The sequence below is a fragment of the Syngnathus scovelli genome, chromosome 2, assembly GCF_024217435.2.
Source record: "Syngnathus scovelli strain Florida chromosome 2, RoL_Ssco_1.2, whole genome shotgun sequence".
NCBI lineage: Eukaryota > Metazoa > Chordata > Actinopteri > Syngnathiformes > Syngnathidae > Syngnathus > Syngnathus scovelli.
This window is the reverse complement of record NC_090848.1, coordinates 625,107-644,109: the sequence shown is the minus strand read 5'-3', so window position 1 is coordinate 644,109 and position 19,003 is coordinate 625,107. Positions and strand designations below refer to the sequence as shown.

General features: G+C 45.9%; 5 protein-coding genes and 1 non-coding gene across 21 annotated transcripts in view; 4 read left to right on the top strand and 2 right to left on the bottom strand.

Moving 5' to 3' along the window:
* Window positions 1–4,629, top strand: part of LOC125987914 (IQ motif and SEC7 domain-containing protein 1) — a 40,271-nt gene extending 35,642 nt beyond the window's left edge. For all 10 annotated transcript variants that reach the window (XM_068649702.1, XM_049752498.1, XM_049752502.1 and 7 more), the window contains 2 exons: window positions 128–177; window positions 293–4,629. In XM_068649702.1, the coding sequence (XP_068505803.1) occupies window positions 128–177; window positions 293–1,486 (1,244 nt within the window). In that variant the 3' untranslated portion in view covers window positions 1,487–4,629. The remainder of the gene's footprint in view (window positions 1–127; window positions 178–292) is intronic.
* A 1,310-nt stretch (window positions 4,630–5,939) lies between these two features.
* trnas-cga (transfer RNA serine (anticodon CGA)) lies at window positions 5,940–6,021 on the bottom strand. The gene has a single exon. It is a non-coding gene; the product is annotated as a tRNA-Ser (tRNA).
* A 309-nt stretch (window positions 6,022–6,330) lies between these two features.
* Window positions 6,331–7,719, top strand: LOC125987978 (small integral membrane protein 11). Of its 2 annotated transcripts, XR_007488187.2 has the most exons (4): window positions 6,331–6,483; window positions 7,051–7,259; window positions 7,397–7,427; window positions 7,533–7,719. XR_007488187.2 is itself a non-coding variant. In XM_049752671.2 (3 exons), the coding sequence occupies exons 1-2, from the start codon at window positions 6,469–6,471 to the stop codon at window positions 7,237–7,239; spliced, it is 204 nt and encodes a 67-aa protein (XP_049608628.1). In that variant the 5' UTR covers window positions 6,331–6,468; the 3' UTR covers window positions 7,240–7,259; window positions 7,533–7,719. The 2 variants fall into 2 exon arrangements, 1 of the variants encoding a protein (XP_049608628.1); XM_049752671.2 differs by lacking the exon at window positions 7,397–7,427.
* Window positions 7,720–7,890: 171 nt separating this feature from the next.
* Window positions 7,891–11,033, bottom strand: LOC125987933 (insulin receptor substrate 1-like). Of its 4 annotated transcripts, XM_049752566.2 has the most exons (7): window positions 10,863–11,031; window positions 10,288–10,490; window positions 10,073–10,186; window positions 9,714–9,954; window positions 9,222–9,471; window positions 8,714–9,137; window positions 7,891–8,308 (listed from the first exon to the last, which is right to left on the bottom strand). In XM_049752566.2, the coding sequence occupies exons 3-7, from the start codon at window positions 10,120–10,122 to the stop codon at window positions 8,086–8,088; spliced, it is 1,188 nt and encodes a 395-aa protein (XP_049608523.1). In that variant the 5' UTR covers window positions 10,123–10,186; window positions 10,288–10,490; window positions 10,863–11,031; the 3' UTR covers window positions 7,891–8,085. The 4 variants fall into 4 exon arrangements, with proteins under 4 accessions (XP_049608523.1, XP_049608519.1, XP_049608521.1 ...); XM_049752562.2 differs by having other exon boundaries at window positions 10,073–10,490; window positions 10,863–11,033; XM_049752564.2 differs by having other exon boundaries at window positions 9,417–9,471; window positions 10,073–10,490; window positions 10,863–11,032.
* Window positions 11,034–11,699: 666 nt separating this feature from the next.
* cyp4f3 (cytochrome P450, family 4, subfamily F, polypeptide 3) lies at window positions 11,700–14,897 on the top strand. Of its 2 annotated transcripts, XM_049752559.2 has the most exons (13): window positions 11,700–11,941; window positions 12,021–12,165; window positions 12,256–12,309; window positions 12,608–12,735; window positions 12,834–12,955; window positions 13,029–13,175; window positions 13,263–13,377; window positions 13,608–13,674; window positions 13,754–13,883; window positions 13,957–14,090; window positions 14,160–14,224; window positions 14,385–14,467; window positions 14,549–14,897. In XM_049752559.2, the coding sequence occupies exons 1-13, from the start codon at window positions 11,738–11,740 to the stop codon at window positions 14,760–14,762; spliced, it is 1,608 nt and encodes a 535-aa protein (XP_049608516.1). In that variant the 5' UTR covers window positions 11,700–11,737; the 3' UTR covers window positions 14,763–14,897. The 2 variants fall into 2 exon arrangements, with proteins under 2 accessions (XP_049608516.1, XP_049608517.1); XM_049752560.2 differs by lacking the exon at window positions 12,608–12,735 and having other exon boundaries at window positions 12,778–12,955.
* A 244-nt stretch (window positions 14,898–15,141) lies between these two features.
* On the top strand, window positions 15,142–18,965 carry LOC125987946 (uncharacterized). 2 transcript variants are annotated; one of them, XM_049752614.2, is made up of 12 exons: window positions 15,142–15,357; window positions 15,445–15,524; window positions 16,027–16,182; window positions 16,262–16,387; window positions 16,575–16,738; window positions 16,915–17,008; window positions 17,093–17,191; window positions 17,546–17,566; window positions 17,659–17,679; window positions 17,899–17,925; window positions 17,990–18,046; window positions 18,122–18,965. In XM_049752614.2, the coding sequence occupies exons 1-12, from the start codon at window positions 15,212–15,214 to the stop codon at window positions 18,154–18,156; spliced, it is 1,026 nt and encodes a 341-aa protein (XP_049608571.1). In that variant the 5' UTR covers window positions 15,142–15,211; the 3' UTR covers window positions 18,157–18,965. The 2 variants fall into 2 exon arrangements, with proteins under 2 accessions (XP_049608571.1, XP_049608570.1); XM_049752613.2 differs by having other exon boundaries at window positions 15,143–15,357; window positions 17,090–17,191.
* Window positions 18,966–19,003: the final 38 nt, after the last annotated feature.

Genomic DNA, 19,003 nt, shown 5'->3' with positions numbered 1-19,003 from the left:
CAATTTCCGTACTATTAAAGGGGAAGTCAAGTCATTTTTTGTTTCTATCCAATAATCTGTGCACCTAGGTGATGCTCTTTCTGCCCCTAAATCTTTTGACTGTTGCTTTATTCTGATTGGCCAACAGGGAAGCGAGGTCGTCGGAACAGCGTGGGCTCATTGGACAGCACAATGGAAGTGAGTATGATGTCATCGAAAAGTAAAAGTCATAAAAACTCAACTTAAAAATGGAAAAATAATGTATCGCTAAATACTGAGTGGAGTCTAATGAAAATTGCGCCTGTCCCGTCAGGGGTCCATCATCAGCAGCCCACGGCCGCACCAGCAATACCACCCCGGAGGTATGCCGGCCTACAGCCCCATGATGGCCCCCTCGTCCCCAGCAGCCTACCGGCCGCACCGCCCTACTCAGAGCCCCGGTACAGGGATGGGCGGTGGGCCGGGGCTCTGTCACAACCAGAGCGGGCCGAGCCCCTCTCCGCTCACGAGCGGGGGCGGGGCTGGGGCCGGCGCAGGGATGGGGGGCGGGCCGGGCGCCGGCGGCCGGCTCGGGAACTTTTTTGGCAGTCGCAGAGGGAAAGTTCCTGGTCCCCTGACGATGACATCGCCTACACCGCAATGCCCTCCGAGTCCCCTTATGATATCGTCCCCGCCTCATTACCCCGCCCCCGAGCCCCCCGTCGCCCACCCGTCCTCCCCTTCCCCATGCCCCTCCCCATCGGCCAACCTCGGCCAGTCGGACCCGGGCGGCATTGGAGGGGGCGGAGGCACGGGTGGGGGGCCGTCCAAGCTCCAGGCTTTGCACGCCCAGTATTGCCACGGCAACAGTGGGGCAGGCGGAGTCAGCGGGCACCAGCCGCAACAGACCCCCCCGCCACCTTACCACCATCATCACCGATACCACATGCAAAGCGCCCCGCAGCACCACCCCCTCATGCACAGGGTGTCGGTCCCGCGGCGCCAGGTACCATCTGGCTGCGCACAGTCCCACATGCAGCAGCAGCAGCAGCAGCATCAGCGGATCCAGCAGGCCGCCGCCCAGCACCAGCGCTACAACGCGGCCTCCGGTTTCATCACGCCCCCTCCGCTGTCCCCGCACTCGCCGCTCACCCCGACTACGCCGCACGGACTATACCGGCCGGGCGGCGGAGGCAAGCTGCCCCTCACCATCTCGCACTCGCAGCCCCACCCGCACGCCCACTCTCACAACCACCCCGTCCACTCCCCGCTAAGCCCCTCTCCCGCCAACTCGCCCTCCACCCACTTCATCTTCTCCGCGCCACCGCCTCAGACCCCGTCGGCCCGCCTGGTCTCCCAGACTCTGCAGCAGCCCTACGCTCCGCAGTACCCGCCTCTCTCCTCCATCCCGCCCCCTCCTCCGCACTCGCCGTTGCCGCCCCCGTCCGCCACGCCCCTCTCCCCGCACCCGGGCGGCGGGCAGGGACCCAAGTCGAAAGCGGTCAGTCGCATCAGCACCGTTGTGTGAGGAGTCGGCGAGCGAGGGCGCCGGCCATCGTCGTCCACCGCGGGGCGGCGCCCCAGCTCATCGCCTGCCAACGGGCAGCAGTATTCAGAGGGAGGAGGAGGAGGAGGAGGAGGCGAGGAGGGCACATACAGATGTATCAAAGCGGTCGCCTGGTTAGACGACGAGAAATGAGAATAGGGAAAAGGAAATTACTGAGCCTGTGTTACTTTCATGTCAACTTTCCCTGCGGCTAGAGCCACCCGTCTTGCCACATATTGCGCCAGCCCTCCCTCTTTAGTGGAGTGAGTGCAGAGACAAGCGTGCTTGATGCTTGCACGTGGCTAACACCTGAAAAACTCATCATTTGCCACTGCGGGGCATTTGTGTTAGTTTGGTGCATTTTGTGTCTTTGCATGGCTCGGGCCATCGCTGCCGAGTGTAAAGAGCGGGAGGACTTTTTGCTTTCGTTGTCTGTTTGTTTTCACCTCTGTGCTTTGTAAAAATGTCGTTTTGGCTCACAGGGTTTGTGCACTCTCCTTGTTACGGATCGCAACTGTCATTTAATTCTTCACGACCATACGCACGGTTTTGTGTGCGTGAGGATAGCAAAAGGGAAAGACAAGATGAGAAGACCGACATCGAGTCAAACCGCAAGAGTAGAAGACAACCGTCAAGAGAAGATGATGAAACAAGAATTGTGACAAACACGAAAGCAACCAGGCGAAACAAACAGCGAGTCAAACAGCAAGACGTCACGATGTAAACAATATACGTATAATGTATCAAATATTCCAAAGGTATGCAAAAGCATATTGATGTAGTCATGTTTTTTTGTATGAGATACTCCGTGTTGCCAAGGAAGGAGATTAAGCTATCATCATGAGGCCAAACAGGGTGGATTCTGGAAAACAGAGTCTTTTTTTAACGCAATTGGCTTGTCATACAATTGTCATTGAACATACGTAGTTCGAACACTAATCCTGCGTATTAGGTCCAAATGTGGTAGTGTTATGCAAAACGCATATTGTAGTTCATGTATTTAACGGCGTTAATATGACATTCTGCAAAAAATGCTGGGTCCTCGTTATGATCAGTGGCACCACTAAAATGTTGGCAAACTAAAGAAAAATGAATATGTATTTTATTAGATTTATTTTATTCAACAATTGGTGGATCAAATATCATTAAATCGTTATTCACAGTGAAGTTACAAAATGAGATTAAATTGTCTGATCATTAAACTGATCTTGGTTAATTGATATAATTATATTATTTGTAAATTTTGAAAATAGATTTCAAGTACTTTTATTTTATTAAAATTAACTATTTTTATAATTTGGTCAAATGAATGTGTGGATTTCCCCCCCCTCAGTAAAATAAGATGTAAAAATGTCAATCAGTAAAAATGCCTAAATGTAAAAATGTCGTTTTTTTTTTTTTTTAAATGAAATATTTTCCGCGCACACTTTAACTCGGCCCCGTCCTTCCCTTTTAAGAATCATCATCAAACGTTGTCTTACGATAGCAACGTGCGCTCACCAAACGCAGATCATTGACAGAATCCGAAGAAGAATTTTACAACGTGGACAACAAGGTGCCTTCTGACAGGAGGATGGTAAAAATAGTAATCATGTTTTAATGGACTGTCATTTCACACCGCACCGGATTTATTTAAGACTTTTGGGGAGGAAGCTGGATCTACACACGTGTACTTTTCTATGATTGTTTTTTTTTTTTTGCAAACGTGAGCGTCGCCTTTGTGTGTGCATGTGACGTGTACAGTGTGTGCTGGGTGCATGTGGCCGGATGTGAAGTTCTTCAGGGTTCTGAGCAGCGCATTTGAACTTGATTATTTACAAGCAGAAATGATGTGATGGCATTTCTCTGGGCACCTTCTTGGCTCCCTTCTCCTCTTCAAGAAACACCGTTCTTCTTTTTAAAGACAGGGCTAGGCTAACGAAATATTTCTTTTTCGACTTGATGACTTGACTTTTCACTGAACATGTCACATGGCTTTACACTGACAGTCAGTCCTATCACTTGATGTCTTAAAGTCTTTACACGACCTGATGAAACGCACCACAATCGCACTGTACCGCTCGCGCCACAACTTAGATCCGCTTTTAGCCGGTCTAAATCCGAGTCCATTTTCTGTCCCCAAATCGTCGGGTGCAGCAGGGACTTGTAATAAACAAATTCCCAAACATTGTCTGCAAAACTAGGGCCACAAGTGTCTTTAAAGTGAACACGTCATGGACCTGATGATGACTTACATGTCACACGGCTTGATGATGACATCAAATGTCTTCATACTGACCTGAATAAATGTCTTTACACATATCACACGACTTGATGCTCTCAAGTGTCTTCACACCCAACCTACGCTCAGATCCTGATGTGAATAAAGTCACAATGATTTTGTGACGTACAAATGCCATGAAGTGCAGTGTTTGGGTCATCACATTCGGAAGCCATCTTGCCGTTCAGCGTGGCTTTGGGATTTTTGCACTCGCGGGCTTGCCTAAGGCTAACATTTAACTTCCAAGGACTATTTGCGCTGACATGTTTGATTTTGCATCGATTGAGCGTTCCCTTGAAAGCAATCAAAAAGAAAAAAAAGGGTTGTTTTTTTAAAGCGTGCAGCACATCGTCGTATGAAAACGCACGCAAAAATAGAGGCATGACGCTCTCCCGATCGGCCCGGCTCTTCTCTCCATTATTGCTGTGCATGTCTTATTTATTCTTACGGTATCTGCACTGAATGGAACTTTGTATTATAAGCCACAATGTACATAAAGACATGTTGTATTCAATGAAAAGCAGCTCTCTTGGTCAGGAACCAACAGCGACATTTTCATTTTACAGGACATCTTTTTCTGACTGCTGCTGCTGCTGGCAAAACAGGGATTGGTTGGTGTTGTTTTTTTTTTAAAGAAAATTAAATGACAAATGTTGTCTGTGCTTCCTGTGCTAAAAGGTAGTACGTGTTCAATTGGACCACTAGTGTCAAATACTGTACGTGTCCACAGAGATTACATTATTTTAAAGATTTAGCCATGTATAGAAATATATTACTTGTAACTTTGTTTTGGACAGCATTCCAGAGACAAAAGTGGAAATATTTATTGCTCTGAACTTATAAAAATCTGTTCATGTTGATGGAAGGATGACTTGTGTCGCCATTTTTTGTTGTACAATTATTCACACTCAAGTCTTCTTTATATGGTAATCAATCTGAAAACGAACGTACCAATAGAAAAACCCGTACAAGCACAAATGCGAGAACATGCGAGATGCGCACGGGAAAGCCGGAGCCCAGATTCAAACCCGGAACCAGTGCAACTCTGTGAGGGCTTCAAACTATGGGTTCAATTTAGGGTTAGGTTTTCAAAGTATGGTTTAAAACTATGATGATGAACTTTATTCATCCCACAGCGGGGAAATTCACTTGTCATAGCTGCTGCGCAAGAATACAAGTGGCAACATTTCAAAAAAAGGGTCAATAACAGACAAGGACAAATACAAGTGGCGCTAGTAGGGACGAAACACAATTGGATCAGGTGCCACGCATGTTGTAAAGCCTGACAGTAGAGTAGAGGGAACGAAGGACCTGCGGAACCGCTCTTTCCTAAACCGTGGGTGGAAAGGTGTTAAGGACCTAACACAACCGACAACATAATAACTGAAACGGAACTGACCGACAGCGCCGTGAGACAGGAGACATTAATGATCCGACAGGGAGGGGCGTCAGGGCCAGACAGGACTTAAATACACGACGGGTGACAGGAGGCAGGTGACTGTGATTACATTGATTGATTGTGAGGGGAGGGGAGGGGAGGGGAGGGGAGGGGAGGGGAGGGGAGGGGAGGGGAGGGGAGGGGAGGGGAGGGGAGGGGAGGGGAGGGGAGGCGCCAACACAAACCATGGCAACATAGACATATTAAAGCACCCGGGGACGAGTCGTGACAGTTTCAAACTTGGATTAGGCTTTCAAACTATGGTTTCAAATTACGGTTAAGGTTTCAACTATCTCTCAATACCGAAACGATAATATACCAATCCATTCCAAGATCTATTGGATCGACATTGTTTAAGAGGGGACTTACTGTAATTCTCCTTTTCATCGTGCATTGTCTATTATTTTTCGGCATCTAGTGGTGAATTATGAGAATGCAGTGCTCTCATTCAAAGCGTGTGCATTTTGAAGCACGCGCATTACGGTGACACAGAGCAAAAGCAAAAACACGTCGCAAGCCAACCACTCTTCAGCAGAGATGCAAGAAAAGTGTCATCCATCACAAACGACTTGTAGTAAGCGCATTAGTGCAAATTGGCGATTCGTTCTGTCTCCTCTTTGAGCTCCCATAGTCGAATGGTGGCGGAAACCTATGTTAGGAATTTCATCTAGTTAGATTGGGAGCATGTGACGACTGTGCTCAGTTTCAGGAGGAATATTCATTTGTGTAAAAGATTGCGTCACGAACAGGATTCGAACCTGTGCGGGGAAACCCCATTGGATTTCGAGTCCAACGCCTTAACCTCTCGGCCACCGTGACTACAGGCACTTTGGCCTATATGTGTGCCAAATTTATCTTAAAACTGTTTCCATCGGTTACGGATCTAATATTAGACAATGGTATGTGCGACGGGACGATTTTAATGGATGCGCATTACTGCCAATGGTCAGCTATTACACAAACGTGTGCACCGTGACTCCAACCAAAGCTCGAGTGACGTATAAAAACGTCTGTAGTCGCTTTTCCGACTTGCATCAAGAAATTTCCGAAAGCGGTTTGATCACTCCATGACATCTTTTTCTTTCGTTTGTAAACCGGATTGAATCAAATTGGGTAACATTTGTTTTCTCATAATTATCCTGAATGCAACATGACTGGTACATTTTCATTGGATACTGCACTTCAAGCCCCGCCTCTTTTTGGTAGGGGTTAAGTTGTCCTCTGTCGGAGTTCGCCGTAAACAAACTTGACCGCTCGCAAGCTAAAATGATCAATTGGAAGGTAATCGATTCAGACGTGTCACATCAGAAACGATATGTAATTGAATGGGTTTGGGTTTTTTTTTTGCTCGTCTCCGAAATTTTTTCCTTTTACAAAAATCCTACATTGCGTGATGTCGGTCGCTAGCGTCACGCTAATGCTAAGTTGCTGCAATGCACGGTCTCGGTGTCGGTCTTGTGCTGCTGCCATATAACGAATTGAGCTTTATTTATTGCCTTTAAGCTCACACGAGTGTGTCTGTCACTCGATGGCTGATGAGCAGCTGCCTCGCGCACTCATGACACGCACGTTTAACTTCCCACCGACCGTATATGGAGTTAGTCGTGTACATTCGACAAAGCGTTTTTGGATATCGTCTATTATTTCTTCGTCACACTTACGTAAATGCATATTCAACATGAAATGAATGTTTCACCAGCTACTGGTTAGCTAAATGCCCAAGTTGATCTTAGTTGTCTTTGTGGGTTTGAAAGTGACCAAAGTTTGGATATTCCCCGTACTTCTTTCAGTCGTCAGTGTTGAGCAAAGTGTGTTGTCACTAGTGGCCTTTTTCTGTTTCTAATGCAGGCTTTGGACAACGTCCCCGTACTCTTGTACATCCTAGCTCTGAAGACATTAATCCTGTGTTTGGGCTTTGCTGGGGCGAAGATCTACCAGAGTAAGAAAGCAGAGGCAGCTCTCAAGCAGCAGCAGGCCGAGAGGAAGAAGTTGGCCCAGAGGACACAGGAGCTTATTGATCATTTGAAGGAAGACTGATGAGGAGCTGCTAAATGCTGGTAATAACACAGATTGGGCACTTCATGTGACAATTTGAGTTCAAGTGGGATACACGCAAAATGACAATTGAAAGCAAATGAAACAGATTCCCGTGTTGCTACTACCATGGCTCATCTCGTGTTACAATGTTTTGTAGTACCACATATGACCAGTAGGGGGGCAACAAGGTACCACAAGGCATCCAGGCTGATGTCAAACAGACTAATAGAAGAAATAGAAGGTAAAATGAAGCTCTTTTTTTTTTTTTTCGCCCCCCCCCCCCCCCTTTCCAGGGCCGAGCAGAACGTCACGTGACCCGACCGCAACATGAATTGCCGACCGCGCCTGTTTGGCTGCTGTGTCCGACGAGAACTTGCACAACACAATGTATTTATTGAATTTTGTAACATGTATCTTTTAAAATGAAATGGATAAAATATTGTTCAACACAGTATTAAAGATGGCTGCGTATTTTCCAAAGTTTGATGTATTGCACATTTGAGATGCGCAACATCTGATTCGGCTCTTCATTGAGATTGTGATCCAGTTCTATTCTTCAAAACAGAATTGTTGGCCATTTTGAAGTAGTTGTAATGTAGCTCTGTTTGCCAACCTTTGAGGAAAGTACAAAGGTCAAAGCGCATACGCAGGTTGCATTCAAGTGACTTTAATTCATAGACGCTGTACAACCAACCGTGAAACATTCCGAAAAAGCCACACCCAGGCGGTGATCAACTTTGCAGCGTTCTGCACCCTTATACTAACGTGACCAATAAGTCACATGGCGAGCCAGCACGAATACGTACCAGGATGCATCGTCTTGACAACACAAGTTAGCGTTCCCGATCAGTCCTCGGCGAGCAGACACGATGGCAGACATGATGCAAGTCCAGATCGAACGGCGAATCGTTTTTTCGTTCTGACAAACGGAGTCGTCAGTCCAGAAGTGTCCGCATGTCCTTTAGGTGAACGAGTGGGCCCAAACTCCGTTGGGAGTCGAGCGTTGTGGGTTGGAGTGTCCTGTGACCAATCATTGGTCGGCCAATGTGATGTGTACAGAGAAGTACACCTGTCAGAAACAGAAAAGTCAAATGTAAAAAAAAAAAAAAATTGCAGAGGAGTACTTGTAAATATTTGTGACAAATCCTATTTATAGTCAGTTTGGGGAGTGCAAAATATTCTATTGTTCCTGGGGGGTGTAACGTAAAAAATACAATATATATATGTTGATTACAATGATGAGTTTAAAAACGGCATCGTTTTCCATTTGCTAATTTTGAAGCTTAATACGTGAATTAATATACAAATATTTTTTTCATTTATTGTATTAAATCATTTGCAGAGCAACATTGCAATTTTTGCGAGGAACAGCTACAATGAGTCCATTTCATAGAAAATCGACTCTGGCTCGTATACAATTCATGACCATCAGTTGAATTCGTAGCTGGACCGTGGTCGTAAACTTGAAACATACCTATTGACTCCACGTTGAGGTGAGACTGGCGACTCTTGTTTCTGAGGGCTTGACATGGTAACATAAGCATCCTGAGGCAACATGCAGGAGCCGCGGCTGACCTGCGGTGACATCATCATGTAATCGACGCCCTCCCCTTCACCACATTCACCAGCAGGGGGCTGCGTCCTCATGTCCATGTAGCGATCGGGCTCAGGCAAGGCCATGCTACGCAAGCTGACAGGAGATTGAGGTTCCGGTCCGTTGGTTTGCCGGCACTGCGTTGGGCCTGTCTGAGCGTCCAGGTTTTTCTTCTCTCTGTATTTGGGTCGACAGCGTTTGGGGACCAGGAGCGGATTGTGGTTGGAAACGGGCGACCGGCCGAAATCCGGAAGCGCCCGCAGCGCTCGGACTGTATCCCGAACCGCTTCGTGAATGTGCTGCGCTGTCAAAGGAGAGGAGGAGGCAGGGTCACGCTCCAGCGGTGAAGCAGCAAGTGGTCAAAGGTCAGCGCCGAGCTCATTAGCACCTTGGTCTCTCGCTGCAAACCAGAGCTCTCCTGGACCGAGCGGTGCGGACCGGCCCAGCTCCAGGAAAAAGGAGTCCTCCAAGTGGCCGAAGCGGCGCACGGTGAGCAGCGGTATCGTAACCGAGGGCAAATCGCTGCACGCGCTCACTCGGACCAGGAGGAGAGAGGTTGCGGTGAGGCAGAGGCGGAGCTCACCTGCCAAAGACTTTGAGCGACCAAGACCTCGCGGATTCACACAGACGGGCCAAACCTTCAGGAAAACATCCATTTGATAGTTTCAATGCTAGAGCTTAAGTAAGTAATCATTTGGGAGGGAGTGTAAATTGTAGTTCCAGGTTCAACTTCTGCTGCTTGTTGTTGTTTTTGCGTCGAAAACCGTTCCAAAACATTGTAACCGATTGGCGCATTTGACAGGAAGTATTCTGCCGGAACTTCTTCACTGCTACAGGACTGATTTCAAGACTAATAAATAAAAAGTCAAACTGATCAAACCTCTTTGAAGAAGCCCGCAGGTGGCAGAGTGCAATAGCCGTCGTCCTCATCATCACACGCCTGATCTTCATCTCTATGCTCCTCCATCAGTTTTTTGATGGAAAGGTACCACGCCTCTTGATCCTGCTGGCTGTCTGCCACCAGGACCATTGTCTGGTCTTGAGCATACAGCGCCACCGTGAGGCCTTTACTCAAACTGCAAAGGCAGCCCACACCAATGCAGGACCTCAGGTAAATCACCCTGGGGGGAAAAGAAAAATCATTTTAATTTTCAAAAGCAAAATGTAAACATGATAATTGGAACTTACAATAAACTGGTATGTTGGATTTGGAGTGAGAAAAATACAATGAGAACAAACCCTTGCTTGCTCGGCCCAAAAAGGGCATATTTCCCAGATGACTTCTCCATTGTTGCAAACGTCTCCAGGGACTTGTACCACTCAAGTCGACTCGGTCCGGTGTGACTTCCTGCTCTGAGGACAAAATATCTTCTGTGCTCCCTCTCAAGCTTGCCCAAGTAACCTTGTTTCACTACATCGCTGTGCTGCCCTGAGAAAGTCACGAGCGCACTGACCAAATGGATGGAAGTCTGGCTGCTGCTGCTGCTGCTGAAGAATTCCTCATACAAATCATAAGGGGTCGGCTGTGCCCCAACGTGATCTCTTACTGGTATCTGACAGTCACTGTAGGAGGCTTTGGTCGCCATACGCCTTTGCTCCGAGCCAGAAGCTCTCCTGTTATCACCGTCAACCGTCTCCATCATATCCAGACGGAATCCTGTACAATTGTTAGCGGAAGACAACTGGTGAGCAAGACAATACAATGCAATGCAATGCAATGCAATGCTCACATATGAGTCTTCTGCCAAACTTTACATCGATAGACCCAAAGCTTTTTCTTTTGCAAAATGTTTTGAATTATTCTATGACAACAGTACTTGTGAGTGCACTTAAAGAGCATGCAAAAAAATTAAACTCACTTTTTTTGATTCTCAATTACCTGAAAAACTTTGTAAAAAGACCAAGGGACATTTTGACAGCTAATACAACATAAACCGATCATTCACGAAAGTGTTTTGACCAAACGAAAACTAGCTAATGGCTAACAAGTTAGCTGGCCTTTGCGCCAAGCTGCTAGGCCAAAACTCACCTGATTCCAATAGTTAGGAACATCTATGAACATCTTCGTTTTCGTTTCATTTGAAGCTGTATGTCAAACAAGGATTGCACGCAAACGTTTTACTTTGACGCACCACTGGGTCTCAATTGCGGTCAGGTGTAGCAGAGCGCTAATCAGCGGGGGTTTCTTCTTCTTTCTTGACGCATTTAGACGCATCTGTGGTGTTATAGCGCCCTCTGCAGTCCATCATCTGAATGGCAGTTTTACCTATGTATGGAGTATATTAACGCACGGTCGTTCAATTCAGCACTTTGGACATTATTAAAAAAACAACAACCATACACGTATGAAAATAGAAAATATGGCTCTCATTTGGTCTGTCCGTTACGATATGTTGTCGGCAAAGATAGATGAACAAAGAGACATTGTTTGTAGAAAAGAAATGTTCCATTGTGGTGGGCGTATTCTATCCATTCGTCCGCTTGGAGCCTACCCCAGCTGACTTTCAGGGAGAAGGAAGCTACAAACAAACAAACATTTACACTCACGTGGACATTTTAGAGTAGTTAATGAGACCAAAATGCAGGGTTTTGGACTGGGTAGTACCAAATGAATCCATTCAGAACTATGAGTCGGGTGTGCTCACGACTTGTCCAAAATGCGACCCTCAATATGAACACATTAATGTACAATTGATTCAAATGACACCACACTGTTAACCAAACGCTTCATTTGGAATCTAACAGCCACAACGGTCAAAGGAAGTGGAGTTGCTTTTGGTTACAAAGAAGGATGTTCATGACCAAACACTTGCAAAAAGCAGGTTTGCATCACATCATGATGTAATATTTCTCATATCACCACCACCACCACCAAACTACTTTGTCTGTCTGCACGGCGCGAAGATGTCTCTCCTCTTGCGCGTCTTCTGTCATGTGTTCTGCTGGGCCACCCTTTGCCAGGTCCTACAAGTGGCTGCTGCAGGACTGGTTGCCACGGTTACGTTCTGGACCGCCAGGTTATTGCTTCAACATGCTTGGTTCACTTATCGACTGTCCTGTTTCAGTAAGCCTCATGCGGATTCTTGGCTGATAGGCCACTTAGGTCAGGTAAGTCACACGTTTCGATGCAGATAAATGATTAGTTGTAAAATGTTCCTGCAACTGAGCTTAGTTTTCTGTGTATCAGATGCAAAGTACAGAGGAAGGTCTCCTGCAAGTGGATGAGTTAGTGCAGATATATAAACATTCCTGCAGCTGGTTCCTCGGGCCCTTCTATCATCTGGTTCGACTATTTCACCCGGACTATGTCAAACCTCTGCTAATGGCACCTGGTAATGGAACATCTTCACTCAAACTGTCTGTTTATTGTGTGGTGAAATATAACATTCACACTGCAACATTGTCTTTCTCCTTTGATGCAGCCAGTATCACTGTAAAAGATGAGCTCATTTATGGTCATCTCCGTCCATGGCTTGGTGAGTCAAAAATGAAGAAGCTAAAGCAACATGTTGTAAGATACAAGTTGCTGTCAGGTGGTTTGACATTGCAAACCACGCTGTGTAATAGTCATTATTACAAGCACAAGAATAGACGTAGTTTTTCCCCAGACCGTTTTCTCAAGCGCCTGATCGGACGGAATACATAGAAGAATAAGGGGGGGGGGGGGGAAGATTTCTCGGCAAGAAGATCACAAATCTTTCGTAATCAAGTCGTATGCTCTGATAAATAAAGCCAGATGACACAAATATGGATTCACTTGCACTTTTCTCTCAGGGGAGAGTCTATTACTCAGCAATGGGAGGGTCTGGTCCCGCAGGAGGCGTCTTCTGACCCCCGCCTTTCATTTCGACATATTGAAGAACTACATTTCAAGATTTAACACTTCAGCAGACGCCATGCATGTAAGACTAAAAACAATATCTTTATTCCTTTACTCATTCCAGGCAGAACAATTTCACACGGACGAAATTTCATCTTCCCCTCGGTATGTGTAACACAGGATAAATGGCGACGCCTAGCGGCAGAAGGCAGCACTACTGTGGAGATATTTGACCACGTGACTCTGATGACGTTGGACAGTTTACTGAAATGTGCCTTCAGTTACAGTAGCAACTGTCAAGAGTGAGGACGTGCCACCATCCTGTTTGTTGACCTTTTTGACCTTGGTTCGTGACATCCCACCGTTTGGCTGCAGGTCAAGCAGTGAGTACGTGTCAGCCATAGTGGAGCTGAGCGATCGAATAATCGCGCGCCGCCAAAATATCCTGCACCACTGGGATTGGATTTATTGGAGGACACAAGAGGGGAAACGTTTCAAGAGGGCTTTACACATCGTGCACAGGTAACAAACAGGGCAGGGGGATGCGTTTGCGCAACAGTCCGGTAGAAAGAAGTCCGGCTCATGTGACATCATAAGTGTCATGTGCAGTTTTACAAGAAAAGTGGTTCAGAAGCGCCGCGCCCTCCTCAACCAGCCCTTGTCGGGTTCCACCTCAACATCTCAGAGGAAAAAGGATTTTGTGGACATCATACTGCTGTCCAAGGTTTGAGACACTTCATAATGATTTCATTCGTTCCCCTCGAAAAGAACTGTAACAAAGAGGTCTTCTTTTTTTTTTTGCTGCAGAATAATCATATACGACTTTTACATATATGCATCTTTTGAAAATGAGGAGAGAGATCAATATTTCCATTTTCGTTGTGTACTAGCAACTTTGATGTTGTTGAATAAAGCGCAATAAAGAGCATTGAAACACGGCATCAAACATCACAGGATGAAGACGGACACGGCTTAACAGATGAAGAAATCCAAGCTGAGGCCAACACCTTCATGTTTGCAGGTGAGACTGTCAGAAGACGGCGTTTGACCATTAATAGTTCCTTTCTACCAACCCCAGCCGTGTTCCCCCCCCCCGGCAGGTCATGACACCACAGCCAGTGCCATTTGCTGGACACTTTATAATTTAGCACGCCACACACACTGTCAAGAAAAATGCAGGAAGGAGGTGCTGGAGCTTATGCAGGAGCGTGAAGGCCGGGGAATGGAGTGGTCAGAAAATACACAACTCCTTTGGACTTTCAAAGCCTTTGTGACTGACTTGCGCGTTTGAATCAATCCTCAGGGACGATCTGTCCAACCTTCCTTTCACCACCATGTGCATCAGGGAGGCACTGAGGTTACACTCGCCGGTTCAGGCCGTAACCAGGAGGTACACCCAGGACATGCCGTTGCCAGGGAACCGGACCGTACCAAAGGGTGAGACAATCGGGGGGAGGCTTGAGAGTGTTCAGTTATGTTAAAGTATTTTTCATGAATCATCCACAGGTGCCATCTGTTTAGTCAGCATTTATGGGACACACCATAATCCTGCAGTATGGACAAATCCACATGTAAGAAACAAAATACACATCTTTCTTATGACTGTTGGTAGCAGTTCTGGGCTCTCTCTCTCTCTCTCTCTCTCTCTCTCTCTCTCTCTCTCTCTCTCTCTCTCTCTCTCTCTCTCTCTCTCTCTCTCTCTCTCTCTCTCTCTCTCTCTCTCTCTCATAGGAGTTCGATCCTCAGCGTTTTGAAGCAATCAACCAAGAGGGCCGCTCTTCCCACGCTTTTATTCCATTTTCCTCAGGCCCCAGGTGCTGCCTCGTCCTTTCCTCAGCTAAATCCGAGAAGGTCGCTTTTGTGTTAACAAGACGCATTTTTTTTGTTGTGCGCAGAAACTGCATCGGTCAGAAATTTGCACTCGCGGAGCTTCGTGTTGTTGTGTCGCTGACCCTGCTCAGGTTCCGTTTGACACTGGGGGTGAACCCCAACCTTGGATCCAGCGAGGTTCGCCGTCTACCCCAGCTGGTGCTGAGAGCAGAGGGCGGCCTCTGGCTGCAGCTGGAACCTCTGACACCAACCAATATGGACGCACAATCGGATACATGATGCTGTTGTGTTGCATTCCTTACCCAAATGCTTGTTGGCAAAGTCAGTCATGCAAAATGTAAATGCAAATAAATCGCTGAAAAAATAAAACAGGTGGCAAAAGAGAAAAAAGACCATTACAAAATGTTCACATTGTCTGATGTTATTCATTGGTAGTACATAAGTTCAAGCAAAACAGAACTACTGACAAGATCAATTCCAAATATTATGAATAATAATGAATTGATTCAGACCGTATGTTAGAAAAGGAATTGTCTACGAAAGAAGCCTACGTGCCAACACAGTGACGTCATCAACGTCGGGCAGTCGTATTGTTCCCAAAACTTGATTTGAATGCCAAATGACAGTAGTCCAAAACACGCTGTCGTCGTTTTATGAATGAGTAGCGGAATACAATGCATATTGTCATTGATGGAATTCTGCTCTGCTAGTTGAGCTTTTACTTTAATATGACGCGTCGGGTGAAACTTTGGGTGGAGTTTTCAGCGCAGAGTGGAAAACGTCCCTCCACGCTCCTTCCCCGTTCCTTGCATCCGGAAGAAACAAGCGACGGGAAACAGATTCAACTTCCAAAAGTGCCAATCATTAACACGAGGTGAGAATCTGAAACATTACCAATCACTTGTTTGTACGCTTCATTGTGTTTTTGCGTGTAACCTATGTATGTCTGCCATGTGTCCAGCTTTGTCATGGCTGATCTGACGATGCGGATGCAGGTGTTCCTGTCACTGATTTCCGTGATTCTGCCCCCTTCTTTCGCTGGTATGGTCAAGTTTTTGGGGTTTGGGAAAACTTTCATATAGTCGAGTTGAACTAACTTTTTTGAACGTCACATTGACGCGACATGGATTCAGCGTGGTCGCCCAAAACTGTCAACGAGTACTGTGACTGAGGTTTTGGTTAGCTTGACATCAAGCCCGCACAAAATAAAGAAATAGAAAGCTTAGAAGAACAAAACAACTTGTGTGTATGCTTAGGAACAATATAGCCACCAAGTTTTGGAAACTTCATTATAGCTGCTGTGTTGCTAGTGGAAGCAGTGCAAGGAAGCTTGCAATCGAGCTATATTACAATCGAATTCGATTCAACTTGCTTGATGTACCTGCTATTAAGCAAGTTAGCTCATCATCATCATGTCATTTAGGGGTCTAGGCGGTCGGTCGTTCTATTTTATTGGCGTGTCGATTCTGAAAAACGTCTCCCGGGACCCAAAACATTTGAGAGACCCAAAGAAGTTGCCAACGCAATTTCCCCTCATTTTCAGGCAATATAGTTTACGGGAAAGTTGGCGATGAAGTTGTTCTGAGGCCTGATGCAGCCCCTCCCGCTGGCCCTCTCACGACCGTCCTATGGAAGCACGGTAACGACATCGCCGTCGAGTGGGGTCCCGACGGCGTGGAGGCGTATCGTCAGTTCGAAAGTACGGAATCGAACGGAGAGGTGCTACAAGGTCATCCTGCTTTCCTGCAAGCTTGCTTTTAATGGGACCTCTCTTTTAGATCGCACTCGGCTGAACAATGTGAGCGGGGAGCTGACCATTACGGCCTTGACTCCAAATGACAGAGGCATTTACACACCTGAGCTCAACTCTGCTCTCAAAACTCCAATTCATCTTGCCGTTATTTGTAAGTGCGAAAAGCGTCAGTCTACTTGGGGGTGGCTGGAAGTCAGTCACTTTTGCAGATGGATGAGAAAGAATACATACAGTATGCCTTGCTGTTGCTGAACTCTTTGTGGTCCCATACGCGTTGTTGAAAGCAACCTAACGCTGCTACATGTCATCCCACTTTTTCTTCCTTCATTTTTCACCAGCGTCTGTTCCTGAGCCCGCTATTTTAACATCTTGTGATGCTGAGAAGACAGTTTGTACTTTGACATGCGCCGGTGACACCACGGGGGCCCAACCTGTCAACTACACCTGGATGATTGGTCATTCGTCGAAGGACTACACGTCAAGGGAGATCATCATTACAAAGGTCAATTGCTGTTCATTCGAATGACATTAGACTCGACTACAAAGAAATCATCTATGTCAGAGTTCAATTTAGAAGTAGAAGTGATGCCAGGCCTCAATGAAAGAAACTCCATGGACACTTTTTGGCTGCGTCAAATTGTGTCAATCGGTTTTGTTCTTCTTCGCGCCGTCGCTCAGGATACTCCGAATGAGGGCGAGTTGAAGTGCGAACTGCAGAATCCAGTCAGCAAGAAATCCAGCCAGTCGACTCGTAACCCGTTCCTTACTGATGGTACGCAAGTTGCCACAACAGTGTTCACTTCGTTGTGTCATTGAAAAATCAAAACAAATCATGTGTTTTTGTTTCAACTAGCAGAGCACCAAGGGGGGCTGAAGGTCAACACAGGGCTGACGCTCGCGGTGTGTCTCCTGGCTGCAATTGTGGTGCTGGTGCTCAGTCACAAATATAAAACAGGTAAGACAGGTGAAATTGGCTTTGACCAAATCCGGAAAACGTCACAGTCAGTGTTCAAACTGGCATCGTTATGATTTTGTTTTGGGGGGATTGTTTGGCTCACCTAAGGTTGTTGTTTAAGTGATCAATAAAGAAAATTGAGTTAGGTTGTCAGTAGTAGCCCATATGTGTTTTGCTTATGTTGCTTTTTTGAAATAATATTTACCAATCTCAAAAAAATGTGCGATTTTGAGTTCATAGAGGTTCAATGTTTGACCCAGATTCATTTCATTTGCATTTTTTCCATATGGGGGAAAGGTATTAAATATTCAAATCTTCTTTTCTGATATTCTAATATGTGCCAATCCCACACAGGCATGTGGTTCTTCCAAAAAGGTAAGAATGGAAATGTCAAATTGAACTTGGCTTTGTTCTTTGTGTGTGGTGAATAAAAAGGTCTTTTTCTCTTTGCAATTCCGAATTGCTAGGATCCATGCCATGGCAAGCAGGTCAGTATAAAGTTATTTGAAAGATTTTGCTTATTTTTAATGTTTTGCTGCATACTAATCGGTCAAAACCAGAGTTGAGTCTCGGACCACATTGCACTTTTTTTTTTTTTTACATTTTCTTGGAACCTTTGAAGTTTCCTGTTCCATGGAGAGAAAAGAAATGCTGTGCAATAACATTTTGTGTGAATGACAATCTTTTTGTCTCCATGACCACCACAGATTTCTGGAGGAAGGAGGAGAGGACACGTAAGTGTCAATCAATGTATCGATTTGATTTTCATACTTTAAAATGACAAAAATTGTACCGTAGGTCAAGAGGCTAACGAATCAAACGGCGCTTCGACTCAAGAGAAAGCACGAGGGGAAGGTACAACTGCAAATATCTCCGCTTTTAACAACTCGCCAACTTGATTCTTTACTTTTTGTTTTTTTTCTTTTGCAGAGGCAACACCAATGACTGCCCAAGACCGTGTGTGAATCCAAACCGAGGCACAAAGCGGGCGTCGAATAGGACTGTAAAGTGAACCCGAGACAATACCAGGAAATCCCCCAGCGCGTGCTATATTGTCCGCCGACATGCCGACACGGGTCGCCACCAGAGCCGTGTGGGCGGGTCGTCTGAGGATGTACTGTGGGTTGCGGCGCCGTTTTGGCCAAATGTTGCACTGATGAGAGACAATTGTCAATCAACAAGAACATCATCACCTGACGTCTTTTAACATGAACATATTTAAAGGAGCTGCATCATGCTAAATTGACTTTTTGGTCAAAAAGGCAATTCTTCACCACCAGTAAAGTGGTATCTGGAAGCACCAGCCAGATCGGGCCACCTGTTTCGCTGCTGAAGACGACTGCTGCATTCGAGGTAGGTCGGAAATCAGATTTATCCCGGTTCTGGAGAATGTCAACAACAAAGATGGGTGATTCCGATAGAGTGTTTGTTATTCTCATAAACCCTTCTAGTTCAAAGGGTTGTTCAAGTGCACTTTTCCTGATTGGAAGTTGAAAAAGTTCCACTTTCCCCAAATGCAGCATTAGATTGTGCCAAAGGTGCCAATAATCAATCAACTGTGGAAAGCTTCAAGTAGCACGATACAGCTCCTTTGTGTTTTAACATTTTCCTTTTATTGTCACTATTTCAGATTTGATTGTATGCTTTTGAAGTAATGTCACAGCAGTTTTTAGAAATAGCCTTGAACATTTCCATTTGTTGTTCATATGTATGTGTAGAATATTTTGTGCTACCTAATAAAAAAAAAAAAGAAAGAAAATCACCAAAATATCAATCTTGAAGCATACTGCATCAATTTCCACTTGAACCACA

Excerpts from the sequence above, each read along its gene's own strand:
- LOC125987933 (XM_049752562.2), bottom strand. The coding sequence starts at position 10,476 with ATGATGGAGACGGTTGACGGTGATAACAGGAGAGCTTCTGGCTCGGAG. Across the intron at positions 9,472-9,713 it reads CTGCGGGCTTCTTCAAAGAG|GTTTGGCCCGTCTGTGTGAA; the intron begins GTTTGATCAGTT and ends GTTTTCCTGAAG. Across the intron at positions 9,138-9,221 it reads GTTTGCAGCGAGAGACCAAG|CGCAGCACATTCACGAAGCG; the intron begins GTGCTAATGAGC and ends CTCCTTTGACAG.
- cyp4f3 (XM_049752559.2), top strand. The coding sequence starts at position 11,738 with ATGTCTCTCCTCTTGCGCGTCTTCTGTCATGTGTTCTGCTGGGCCACC. Across the intron at positions 12,956-13,028 it reads TACAGTAGCAACTGTCAAGA|GTCAAGCAGTGAGTACGTGT; the intron begins GTGAGGACGTGC and ends GTTTGGCTGCAG. Across the intron at positions 13,675-13,753 it reads CAACACCTTCATGTTTGCAG|GTCATGACACCACAGCCAGT; the intron begins GTGAGACTGTCA and ends CCCCCCCGGCAG.
- LOC125987946 (XM_049752613.2), top strand. The coding sequence starts at position 15,212 with ATGACGCGTCGGGTGAAACTTTGGGTGGAGTTTTCAGCGCAGAGTGGA. Across the intron at positions 15,358-15,444 it reads GTGCCAATCATTAACACGAG|CTTTGTCATGGCTGATCTGA; the intron begins GTGAGAATCTGA and ends CCATGTGTCCAG. Across the intron at positions 16,183-16,261 it reads GGCGTATCGTCAGTTCGAAA|ATCGCACTCGGCTGAACAAT; the intron begins GTACGGAATCGA and ends CCTCTCTTTTAG.